Consider the following 13,522-nt stretch of genomic DNA (forward strand, 5'->3'; position numbering starts at 1 on the left):
AAAAAGGATGGTCCTCAAACTCCGCAGAATGCTAACCACAATATCCAGATTCTCTGTTCTAAAGATCTTTAACTACCCATATAAGTATTAGAAGAACAAGGAAATAAGGATTTCATACCCATGGTGACTACAGGAATTTGTACTTACAATCCTTCCCGGCTGCCATCAATCAAAGCTTGAAACAGAGGCTTATTGTGAGGTATGGTCTGCAGTATGTTCCCATCACCAGTCACATACCCAATGGCCCACTGTCCCAGGCGAGTGCAACTCAGTCTGAAAATGTAGCTTGATAAAAACAAGACAAATAAAAAGTCGGTTGTTAATCAGAGTTCAGCAAATCAAGTGAAGAGAGCAAGGACAGCCTCTGGTTAAGGCACTGAATTAGGTCTCTGAAGATTGGGGTCAGATCCCCAATTCTGCCATGTGTTTTTTGTATAACCTTAAATAAACCTGCATCTTTTACACTGTCAGTTTCTCACGGGCAGAAATAAAGTAACAGCAGTTCCCTACTCCCAACTTTTCACCTCCTTGCTTTTTAGTTCTCGAAGTGAAAGCCACACATTCACTGTGAACAGTCACATTTAGCCATGCCCATAAACCTCTTCAAAAAGAGTGCATTACATTAGCAAGTCTGCATAGCTACAACGTACAACTTTTGTGAATAGGCAGGCCAATAAACTGAATGAATGAATGGAAGGGGAAACATAAAGCATCTTTAGATGCAACACGAAAGGTAAAGATGAATGATAAAACAAGCTCTACTAGCAACGTTAATTTTGTGTGAACCTGTAGAGGTGAACAGGGCAGAAGAAATATCACTTCTACTTCAGAAAATAACAAATATTACCAAAACAGTTGGACTTAAATTTAAATACTTCTGTGTGTACAGGTGATAGCTGGGAGTATAAATAATGCAGACAGTGCACAATCAGAAGAAAAGGAAGATTATAGGCAACAGTATTGTGGATGTAGAGTGTTTCTAGTCCATTTTCATGTCAGAATGCAAAAACCTCATATGCAAAAACCTCACGCTGAAAAGCATCCCATAGTGAAATACCACAAACTCAACTTGGTACTATAGAGCAGCTTTCCTTAATTATACATCAATATTTTATTTCCTTTCAAATTAATGTGAGAAATCTAAGCCTCCCTGAAGTTTGGCAAAGCTCTTGCAACCTTCAATAGGGCTCACATTACATTGAAGTAGTAACCATTCATTTGAACAGAATCTTGTAATTTCCAGGATATTTCAGACAGATTAAAGAAGCAATTTCACTTCCTATCTCCTCTTTCACACTCCAGCATTTCACCAATGCAATCAGAAAGTAATTTTCTGATATGCAATAGAAAGCTATCTTGAAACTAACTCTCTATTTACACAAAACATAAAAGCAACTTTGGATAATTTCTCTATCACAGAACTGGGATCAATAATAGTGAAAATACTAAGTATAGCAATCACTCTCAAAAGCAATCTAGTTATCTGACTAGTAGTGACCATGAGTACCAAGCTAAAAAACAATGTTCTTCTATCAGAACCACGAGATTTTTGTACATATGCACTTGACCACTTGGGTAACTTAACAAGATACAGTATACCGTTTGCTAATAACCAAAAGAAAGTGAGTACTGGATATGGATATAACTGTTGACAGAGGTCTCTAACAAGTTTCAAGACAATGCACTTCAACTGTGAATACATGTGATTCTGCAGCAAATTTAGACAAGTAGATGTAAGGGAAAATCTTCATACCTGTAAGATAAAACTAGTAAAATAAAAAGTAACTAATATAGATGAAATTCATTAATGGATTTTTATTTCTCCACTCGGAGTGAAGAAAAAAAGCCCACGACAACAGTGGCATAAATGGTAAAAGTTCAGCTTGAATATTTCAATATGTACAGCACCACACAGATATTATTTAAAACCTCTACATATCATGATCTTTTTTCTGACTGATGGTTTTTCTAGGTGAGGAGTTTATCATATAGAATGATTATGGGTAAAGAAAAAACAAATATGAATACAAAAGCAGTACATAAGCACTGATTAAATTCATAACTTGAATGCGTTACCATGATTTTTACTCTACTATTAAGTAAAAATTCATCGTAAACTTTGAAAAGCAACTTGAATTTTCAAATATGCTTTTCAAGAATGCACTGTTTGTTATACCTAATTCAAAGAAGAAAGGAAAAGCAACGTATTTTCAACTTCTGTTTATTTGTATTTATTTAGACTTTACAGTGCTAACATGGTATTTTTTTGCTTCACAGCACTGCAGAATTATGGCCAGATAACGTTTATGAAGTTCCTATGTCTTAAAATCTAAAAGGTCAGCATTTCTTAAATGTGCAGTTCAGAACTTTAGTATTAAACTATTTTCAAAAATACATTTTGATATCAATGAAGCCTACTAGTTCTCTGATTAACTCAGTTACAAGGAAAAAAAAAAAAAAAGCCAAAAATTCACTCCTTCAATGCTGCAGTGAGAGTTAAATAACATGCAATATAGAAGTATGAACCTAGAATAATTAGGTTCTCAGACAACAAGTTTATTTGGAAAGCAATAACCAGTGAAACCTCTCACCTCCCAGGCTTAGAGCTGTATTTTTGCAGCCTTGCTTTCACTTCATCGTATGTCAGGAATGCCATATATCCAGGATGCGTCACAGCCAAGAAGTTCCAATTCCGTAAGATTGAGCCCCACGGCTAAAAAGAAAGGAAAAACAATTAAACAAATGCAGCCAGGTAGTTCTGTATTTCTAATAAAATTAAATAAAACTAAATAAAGTTTCTAATAAAACTAAATAAAAGCCTGTATGTCAGAGACACCTAGAGTGTTTTAGCCTCAGTTGAAAATTATGCACTTTTGGTTAAGGTCTAAACGGTACAAAAGACTGTTCTATATACCCACCTTTGCTACAAGTGCTCCTTCAAAAGAATTATTCCAAGAAAATCAAGCACAAATTTTTTGATGAAGATTTCAAGACCTTAATTTTAAGAGACCTTCTATTTGTAGCTACATAAAATATTAAACATTGCGTTTAGTTAGAACTTGAAAAATATGACTCCATGATGGTTTATTAAAAACACAATTAAGCATATTCTTGAGAGGTCCTGAAGCACTTTCATAGTTAATGGTAAGTAACACTAACAAATGAATCCTAATAAAGCCACTAATTTGAGCTGTCATTCCTTATTTTTTCTCTACTTCTTGATCTCTTCAGTCACCATAATGGTATTAAAGATAGAAAACAAAACAAATATCGACAGCCCTTCACCAGAGTCTTTGCTGACCTGAACAGCAAATGCATCACAAAACTCAGTGACACATGCCTGGTGTGCTATCACTTCAAAGAATACAGATCAGTCCTTTACTGTAAATGAAGGATAATTATTTTAAGTCATGGATTAATACAAGTACATAAATGTCCATTGCCAGCATTTGGAGAGTCAAGAAACTGCCTCTGAATGGTTTCGGGATTTTTTTTTTTATCTATTTCTCAAAAGATCAAGACAGGTGAAGTTAAGCAACACAAGACAAGAGGCTTGTGTTCCTATGTGCCCAGCAAATTCCCTTTAAAAGAACTTCTAAGGGCTTATCAGGCAGAGATGAAATGCTGCATGATATGCTCAAGCAGATTATCCTAACAGTTCTGCTTGAGAGTATGTTACCTTTCCCAGGCAAATCCCAACCACTGCTTAAACACAGATAAATACCTATTTATTTTAAAATACCTCTTCAAATCCGACACGTGGAGTAGAAGATAGGTTTCAGCACAGAGGTCGTAAGAAACCTAGCATTCAAATTTGTACAAAAGCAAGGGAAAAAAATTAAATCTCAATCCTAGATGCAATTCTGCATCTTGCCAGCTCCTTCAACATCCACAAGCTCGATGAGGCCAAGTGCAAGGTCATGCACCTGGGTCGGAGCAATCCCAAGCATAAGTACAGGTTGAGTGGAGAAGGGATTGAGAGCAGCCACGTGGAGAAGGTCTTGGGAGTGCTGGTGGATGAGAAGTTGGACGTGAGCCGGCAATGTACACTTGCAGTCCAGAAAGCCAACCACATCCTGGGCTGCAACAGAAGGTCAGGGGAGGTGATTCTCCCTCTACTCTGCTTCTGGTGAGACCCCACCTGAGGACTGCATCCAGCTCTTGGGCCCAAGAACATAGACCTGCTGGAGCAGGTTCAGAGAGGGGCCACGAAGGTGATCAGAGGGATAGAGCACCTCTCCTATCAAGACAGGCTGAAAGAGATGGGACTGTCCAGCCTGGAGAAGAGAAGGCTCCAGGGAGACCTTAGAGCATCCTTCCAGTACCTAAAGGGGCCTGCAAGAGAGCTGGACAGAGACTTTTTCCAAGAGCATGGATTGACTGGACAAGGGGGAATGGTTTCAAACTGGAAGAGCGTAGGTTTAGATTAGATATTATGAAGAAATCCTTTACTGTGAGAGTAGTGAGGTACTGGAAAAGGTTGTCCTAAGAAGTCATGGCTGCCCCATCCCCAGAAGTGTTTAAGGCCAGGTTGGATGGAGCTCTGAGCAACCTTGTCTAATGTAAGGTATCCCCTGCCCATGGTGAGGGGGTTGGAACTAGATGATCTTTACAGTCCCTTCCAACTCAAACCATCTCCTCTCTGAGGAGATGGACGTGTCACCATGACTGAAAAATCAAAAGGCAAGAACTCATAGCTTGCCATGCATACACAGAGTATTACAAAAGCAGAAATGTTACATGGAAAAAGATTTGTATGCTTTCTCTTCTATGGAAATATTTTTGTATTGAAGGGAAACTTAAATGAACATATTAACAGTAAGAGAATGCTTTCCTTCAAATCATCTAGAGATTCTGCCATGCTAACTTTCTCCCTGGTCAGGGAACACAGCACTTAAAGCTGTGCTTACATATAGAGCAAAGGCAGGGGGAGCAACTTCACTTTTACAGGATCTCCATAAAAAATAGCCTTGCTTTCCCCTGTGAATAAGCATCATTACAAATGCAGCTTTTCTGTAACACAACCCACAGTTGGCAAAACAGTGTTTTGATTACCTAATTGGGATTTTCTCTCTGTGGGTGTATGCATACAGTTACAGAAGCTGTTTAAAAACCAGAGAAACAAAATGTAACCTCTGGGAGAGGTTCTCAGACCAAGTTCAGTGCAAGTTCACTTCAACAGTTAGGCAGCTATTGCACCAGCTGGTAATCTGTTCGGCAAAAAAATCTGTCTGCTTCTTTGTCAAATTAAAAGTTAATCCTTACCAGTCTTCTCTCCTTAGATGTATCAGTACTGCCAATTCCCTTTTTCTAGCGGAAGGCAAAATAATGAATCAAACCACCAATGGCCTCATGAAGAGAGTAAGTGACGGATGTTTGTGGTTAAATTAAACAGAAAGACTACTGACACCATTAACATTTTCAACTGTGATAGTTTAGACTCAAAGAAAAGATGATCAAATTCAAAACACTGTACAATAAAACCATTAATCACCCTGCCAAATTTTAGCATCAACTTCATAACGACACCCTTTCCCATAACATCAAAACTAAGACAGCTAAACAATGATTATCACGGGACAACATGGCAAACAGAACAAACACAGACCCAGGCAAAAACTGTAAAATTGGTGTTTTGAACATATTTCCAAAAGGCTTTGTCGAACCCCCATTAAATCATGTCTCTTCTTCCAGTGAAGAATTTTTTCCTAACATCCAGTTTAAACTTCCCCTAGTGCAACTTGAGACTCTGCATGAGTTCATTACCATACAGGGTAAAGAAACTAAATGATCAAATAAATAGTTTTATATCTCAGTGACTCCTATATACAAAAGAAATATCCAAAGTGACAAATTCAGAATCAATACATCTTTTAAGGATGCAAACCAGCATAGCCTTCTGTATCGACTAAAATACTTGAAGTATATTCTGCAGAAGGGACACAAGGTTAACAGCGGCATATAACAAGCTTTTTTCAGATAAATATTGCCTATTAAAAATAATATAATTAATGCGTTTCCCAAACACAGTTCCTTATAATTGTAAATAAACAGCAATGCATTAATGATAAAAATATGCTGATAAAGAGTTAGGCTTACATTTAGCCTAAAAAATAGTAATATGTAACTTTCCTTATGTATTTGTAGAAACACTTCAAGTAAGTATCCAGAGATACAAAAGCACAATAAAAAACACAACTAAAACTTAGATTACCTGGAGACCTGCATTTCTAGGAATAAATTTAAAAATAGTGAAAAGTAAGCAGCAAATACAAAGATATTGTAATAACAGTAGATATGTGCAGAAATGAAGCAGCTTTTGGTGATGTTTTCAGTTTTTCAGATGTAGGTGTTGCTGTCCCAAACATCGCTGAAGGACTAAAAGAAATGCACAATTTGCATCTGAATTATAGTGTTTCAGTTCTTTTAGTTTTTCAAGAAAATCTGCTTCCTTGGTCTCAGGGCATTAAGTTTCTCAAATTCACACAAGTATCTAAAATTTTCAAATCTTACCTGAAATAATCTCGTGAAGATATCAAATTCGAAAATTGAAATGTAGTCATTGCAGGTCAAGTCAATAGTAGATTTAAGAGCCATTGCTTCCAAACCAGAGCTAATCTGATGAACTTCATGAAGGCACTGCCTGAATACTTTCCATGGCACTATAGTTCTATGAGAGGGACAGAAATTATAAATTCAATAAAGCACATACTTAAGACTCGATACCTCATTTAGACATGAGATCTGAAGTGGAACATTACTTTGGTTTCTCTACAAACAAAAAAAAAATTAAAAACTATTAAAAACTTCTGAAAGCAGCCTAAGCAAATAAAAGGATGGTTTACCTTCTTTTAAATACAGTCAAAGTGTCATTTATTTTACAATGATAAATATTCAAGCTTCCATAGAAGAATAATAAAAAGAACTCTGAAGAAACTGAACTACCCTACCAAGCAGGTGTAGCAACTAATCTCACACCCTCAAAAATAATGGAAAGGTCCAGCTCTGTGGCTGGTAAAGAACTCCTTTATTCACAACCTCTCGTCTCAGAGCTATAAGGATCAATTTAGTATCTGATGAGATTTTTTTTTTATAGCTGAAGTTCACAAACACTGGTCAAGTAACATGACTGCAATCAACCAAATATCACTGATAGCGGTCAAAGCCCTGTCATACATAGCCCATGACAGTTACATGAATTTTAATAGACAGGAAATTAAATTTATCCTCTCTAATACACAAAGCCATGTTCTGTCAAATTCAGTTTCTATTTGCATAGCTGGAGATAATGCAGGTTAGTTATTTTATCAACCAGAGAGCTGTATTTGGAATCTAACGTGAGGCTGATCACTTGAATGTACTTTATTTCATCACTCTCAAAACTATAAGAAATTGTTCAAGAATAGCAATTCTTCTCATGTCCTAAGGGTTAAATCCAAAGTTTGCAAAGCCATAATACCTTCTCTTAAAAATGTTCTGCCTCACATTGAGGTCAGGTTAAAAAATATTTTAAAACATTTTAATTAACCAAAATATAACCAACATATAACTATTAACCACTACAGTGGTTCAGGACAAGATCTCACACATTCATAGCAATACTTTGTTAGTAACAGATAAATCAACAAAAGACACATGCCTCGCAAACTCACATTTCTTGCAAACTTTATTAGTCCAAATTGCCTTACTTTTCCTAGGTATTTTCTCACGCAGAAAGTATATTACTTAGGATAAAGGGAGGGGGAAGACTGATTGTATTAAGTTGGTTCTGCATAACAAATAGTATACAGTTAATCTAAATTAAAACAAGTAGTAATTTGAAGTACAACACTAAAGACACATTCCTGCATTTCTGTTGCAGAAGACATTCAATACACTTCTAAGTGCAAAAATATCTACTTGTTACGTGGAGGCTTATACTGAGAAAGTCATAAATGACAAAATGGGAAGTTCAATAGATCTCAGCAGATACTTTCATCTGTGTATGAAAAACAGGAAACCACAAAGAGCTGAAGAGAGATACCACATCAGATGCCATTTAAGAAAGAATGCACATCAAATTTTCATTAGGGTAAAGAGAGAATGAAACATTGCACTAAATGCAGACAAAAAAAAAAAAAACTAAAAAAAAGTCAGTGCTTCTGTGGTATTAAAGTTGCCTTATTTCAAGTGCCTACTGCTTATTTAGTTCCTGTAACCCTGCTCTGAAATATTTTTTGCTTCTCTTTGTAAACCATCCTAAACGCCTACAGCACTGGGATCATACCAAAACAGGATTAGAAAAGTTTGTGGGTTTTTCTGGCTTTTTGTTTTTGGGGTTTTGTTTGCAGGTTTTTGGTGTGTTTTGGGGGGACGGGGTGTTTGTTTTGTTGCTTTTTTGGTTTTTTTTTTAAGGGTTGAGACAATAACCCATAAATAAAAACCAATAAGAGAATCTATCAGATATAATCATAACCATACTACACCTTTAGAACTGGTTTTTCATGCCTTGCCCAAGACAGTTTCACAAAACCATGTTCGTTAGATGCAATTAGTAAGTAGGATCTTCAGCTACCTATTCACTAACACCCTGCACCCCCAAAACTCCACCAGCAATAGAGGAAACAAACAAAAGTCTTCAGAAGAATATGTTTTTAGAGCTCTGTTCACTAAGACTTGGCTAAGACAGAAACAAGATGTTGGGAAATGAGTGATCAGCTAATGAAGTAACATCTAAGGTTATTTTGTGGGATATCCCCAAGAACAAGTGTTTGAAAAATTTAAAATTCACTAAATTCAGATTTTTTTTTTTCCTGCAGCTTTGTGGAATAGGTCTTTCACCTTTTTTTAAATAAAGGTGAGAATTGGTTGTTGAAACATGTTAACTCAGGAGCTACTGTTATAGAGCTATCATTCCTAAGTACTTCGAAACAGCACCAGCCAGGGATAATTTCTCCCCCAGTGTCTCTCTCCAGGTTACATCTCCATATTGCTGAGCTCTTTTGAGACCTCGCAGACTGCACACACTCACTTGAAATGAGGGTGTTACCGAGTCTTCACGAGGTGAAGGTTTCTGCAACATCCTCTCCTCCAGCTCCTACATCAATGAAACCTGGTGACCTTCCAGGCACCCTGAGAAACACCCTCCTCTGGCAGAGATCTGGGAGGGATCACACAGAATGGTTCCCACGGTGACGAGGGGGCGAAAGAGCCTTTCGTAGATTGCTGGCAAGTCGACTTTCTGTTTGAATTAACATTCCACTGCTCTTGCTGTCTTGTGTTTTAGGGGATATACAGCCTTTGAAGGCACCTGTTCATTATTCAAATCTAAAGAGTTATTTTAATCATTTGGGGAGGTGGCAGGGGCTGTGGGGAGGAAAGGAAACAGGACCGATCAAACCAAGGCTGAGATTGGGACCGTCCTAATTAATAGCATGCTTAGATTGTTATTTATATATTTATTTATATATCTAAAAAACCTGCCCGTATAGGAAGACAAAAAATGAATCCTGTTCATAATGAAACACTGCCTGCTGCATTCAGCTGCTGAACCATAGGAGGTATCTCCTAGAAATATTTTCAGGGATCTTTCTCCTTGTAATGTTTGCTGCACCGTGCCCTAATGATACCCTGCACTAGAGGTTGGCAGGTATTCTGCACACGCCTCATGCTATTAGGCTGACCTCTGGACACTTGTCTAGGAGGAGATGAGTCAGTCAGCTCTGCTACAGCTCATCAGAAAGATGTGATTTGACGTCTTGGTAGCATTAGTTCTCTATAGAATCAGGTTGAGGAAGTGCAGTTTCTGAGTATTTTAGGTATTTTGTTGTAGTTACGTAAGCTACCCCTTGAAGTAGAAGTGCCCATGACTGACTCCAGCTGAGACAATGTTCTGGGGAGCCTCATATGAGAGGATGGTACCTTCTATTACTTCAAAAATCTTCAGAGAGATTATACTAGAAGGAAACAAAAATATAAAGAAAGCAGAGAGGGACAGGTTGTACAGCAGAAAAAGGACATGAAGGACATACAAGGAAAACCTAATTTTTACCTGCCAAGCTTTTAGGAAACTATTTATCCATACAGTGGTCCTTGTACTGCCTTTCCTCATCATTAGAGTAGAAATCCATGCCAATTTGAGGAAAGAAAACAAAATAAAACAAATGACCCTGAAAAATATTTCCTGAAGAGGTTTTCTGTGCACCACTGAAATCAACAAAACTATCTGGATCTTGGTATTTACCTTGGGATTGTCTTCTTAAAGAGTCCTGTCAAAAACCCTAAAACAAGCCATTTCTCCTGTCAAAAACCCTAAAATAAGCCCTTTTTCCACAAGCCTCTCAAAATGACACTACTTCTCCCCCTGTCTTCTGCAACAGTAAAACTAGTAAGCATATTTGAAGAATGACGAATTCAAAAGTGTTCTGATCCAAGTACAAGCTTTTTGAAAATACTATTACACAGAATGGTATCTATTTACTATTATTGTCACACATCAAAGTGAAGTATCACTCTATAATCTCAAATAAAGTGTTTTAAACACCACCCACACAACTTCCATATGCTTAAAGAAAAAGGATTAGTGTCTAGCATGTGATTTTCAAACAATTTGGCAGAGGAATTTAGGTCTTCTCTTCCCTCCTGCCCTGATCATGTTTACACAGGATTTTCTTAAACTCTCTGAATGCTGCTACATTATTAAAAAGCAAAATACATTAAAATAAATCTGGAGAGAAAGTAAATATTTTCTGAGCATGCAGAGTACAGCACTTGAGTAAAACTGCAGAGACGCAGCTACTCTGGAATGTCAAGTGACACTGCTTCCATTTGAACCAGAGCAGACCACAAGAATGTCTAGGAAGGTAAACACAGTACCTGTATAACTTAAACTTACAGTGAACATTTTTGTCTGCAAGAGACTTTCTCAAATGTTGCCAGAAAACACAACATGAAAAGGCCACTACTGTATCCAGAGCAAACTCAAAAACATTCAAGCAAATACTGACCCAGATAGAAACAACATTCTTTGCAAGGCTGCAATGAGCAACGTGGATTTTGATTTATCACCACTGAACAGAGCATTTTCTTAAGACTGCTGCTTCAGTTTTAAGTGGGAGGCCACATGTTTTCACTGCTTCTGAACTGTAGAGCAAACAACTGACACACAGAAGGCTTGAGAAGTTCAATCCTAAGGGGAAAAAAGGAATTCTGCCATATCGTGCCAATACAGTCATTAAATAGTGACATCATTCAGAACAAATACAGATGACTCTAGCTCTCTTCTGAATAGAGAAGGTAAAAAGAGAGAAAATGAGTCTTAGGAAATGGGGAAAATATACCACAAAAAAAATCCACTTCCAAAGCTGTGTAACTGGACATTGCTAGAGAGGCAGCAAGTTCCTTAGGAGATGCAGAAGTCTGCATTTCCTGAAGCGTCCCCAATGGGATACATTTTGCTATATATTTCCAAGTCTGATCTCTAACCTTTAAGCCAAAGCACACCACGCTTTTTTCACATGCTTTTATACTTAAAACACTGCCTCTCTGGTCTATCCACTGAGAATCTGTTCTCCTGTCTCACCCTCTTGTGTGCCAAGTATTACAAGTTTCTTTTCTTTATCTTTTGTACATATAATTTACCAAGTAGCTACCAAGAATAGCTAGGAAGACTGTTGTCCTCCTGTGGTTTTTAAATTCTATCTTACAAATTTTCATTGACTAGCTCTTCTCTAGAGTATTATCTGTCTTCTTATTCAAACTTGTTCATCTTGCATTTGTAGGAAAAGGTCTAATGAGATTTATGTCTCACTAGCACCCAGGGAACAGTACCTTCTGTCTCCAGCTCAAGTTTAAACAAGCATATCAATAAGCTTATTTCCTGTGCTACTGATCAGCTGAGGAAGGAACCACACTCCAAATGCCCCATTCCTGTTTACATCCTTCTCCTTAAAAGTTCCTGTTGCCAAAACACCTTCTTGATGGTGATGAAGGTGACAGCACTTGGATCACTGCCTTTTCCACTTTAATCTCTATTTGTCTTAGGCTTCCCTTTACACTTCAGTTCATACTCAGATTTGAAGCTCTCTGGGCCAGGACCAACTCTTCAGTCTGTATTTTTACAGTGTTCAGGCGACACTTGGGCTCTTGGGCACTATCAGCAGCAAGAACAGAAAATCAAGTAATAAATTAAGGGGATTAACAAGGTGTTAAAACTTAGCTTATGTGAGGTCTCTCTAACTTGAAAAAATATTTAGCTGTCAGATAAGTTGTGCATTGTGGTCTGCCTGTTTTACTGCTTCTTCTCTGAACCCAAGCCACTGAGGGTATGTCTGTTCTATCCTGAGCCAAAAAGCACTGACCACAGCAGAACCACAACTACTCAAAGTTTAGAATATCAATTTGAAATACACTGTTTAACTGCTACTGAGAAATCAATAGCCACATTTTTTCATAAATTCCAATAAAAAAGATAATTTCAGGCCTCATCTGGAAAAAAGTATAGGAGCATTAAAATAGTAATGTTTTTGACCCCAGCAGTGAAAGAATTTCTATTTTCTCGAAAGTAAAAGGTGGGAGAAAATCAATTTATCTGGCAACAATAACAGAAATGCTTTCAAATTTTTAAAGTTCCATTATGAAGAATAAAAGCTTAAAAGTTAAATAAATGGCAGAGCTATGGAGAATTGAAAATCTAAGAACACTGACATTTTGCTGGTGATTCATTCTGTAACACTAAGACAGCCACAAATCACAAATTTCAATAGTTATCAAGTCCTGCATGACTTCACTGTAGCTTTCAAATTCAGAAGCTGAAAGATCTCTTAGGTCATCTCACCCACTCTCCTTTTCAGTTCAGGATTGCTCCCAGTGGTATTTTGCACACTTTTACTCAGAACAGAAAACTAGTAAAAGATGTAAGGTGCTGTTAAAGTGAGTGAGGAATCAGGGGAAATTATCAAGCATCATACAGTAATAAAATACGGATAATGAAGATGCTATCCGATTACATTTTATATGCATATTTATAACCCACTGGGGGTTAGTAAAGTATCTGTAAACAAATGTAACTGTTGATTACATGCCTTACAATTTCATAGTTCTGTTTAACATTACAGTTTAGCTATACATTAACTAGCACTTGCTTCAACACAACTATAATGGTAAACCATGGGTGAAGATTCACTCCACTAAAACCACTTGCGCCAGTAATTGTAACTCTAGCAATCTGGACAAATCCAAAAAATCTCATCTTCTCAGTTTCACTGTTTTCTTCCTTCTGACACTGCCAAGCTCTTTCTTCCTATAGGTCTTAATCTAAAATCTTGAGCTTGACTGCCATGGTGTAAAGCTTGTGTCAGTTCCTTAGGTCTTTTTCAGACAGCTCCTTTATATTCTTTAAGAGGTTCTCTTCCTTCTCATAGCCTGTGAAAATGCCAGAGAGACCCTACTCCAGTCATTCAGCCTTTTGAATGACTCCTCACATACCCCCTAATTTGGATACTTACTCTACTTTGTCATTGCAGAGAAAACAATTCCTCCATTT

At 37.2% G+C, this 13,522-nt stretch overlaps 1 protein-coding gene across 3 annotated transcripts in view; it reads right to left on the reverse strand.

Annotated features, from left to right (window-relative positions):
* The window catches only part of CBLB (Cbl proto-oncogene B), a 128,007-nt gene that overhangs the window by 44,148 nt on the left and 70,337 nt on the right, over positions 1–13,522 (reverse strand). For all 3 annotated transcript variants that reach the window (XM_027883242.1, XM_027883243.1, XM_027883244.1), the window contains 3 exons: positions 6,514–6,670; positions 2,592–2,713; positions 148–285 (listed from right to left, as the gene is read on the reverse strand). In XM_027883242.1, the coding sequence (XP_027739043.1) occupies positions 148–285; positions 2,592–2,713; positions 6,514–6,670 (417 nt within the window). The remainder of the gene's footprint in view (positions 1–147; positions 286–2,591; positions 2,714–6,513; positions 6,671–13,522) is intronic.

The sequence above is a fragment of the Empidonax traillii genome, unplaced genomic scaffold (assembly GCF_003031625.1).
Source record: "Empidonax traillii isolate 1590-97213 ecotype Southwest subspecies unplaced genomic scaffold, ASM303162v1 scaffold121:size1714817, whole genome shotgun sequence".
NCBI lineage: Eukaryota > Metazoa > Chordata > Aves > Passeriformes > Tyrannidae > Empidonax > Empidonax traillii.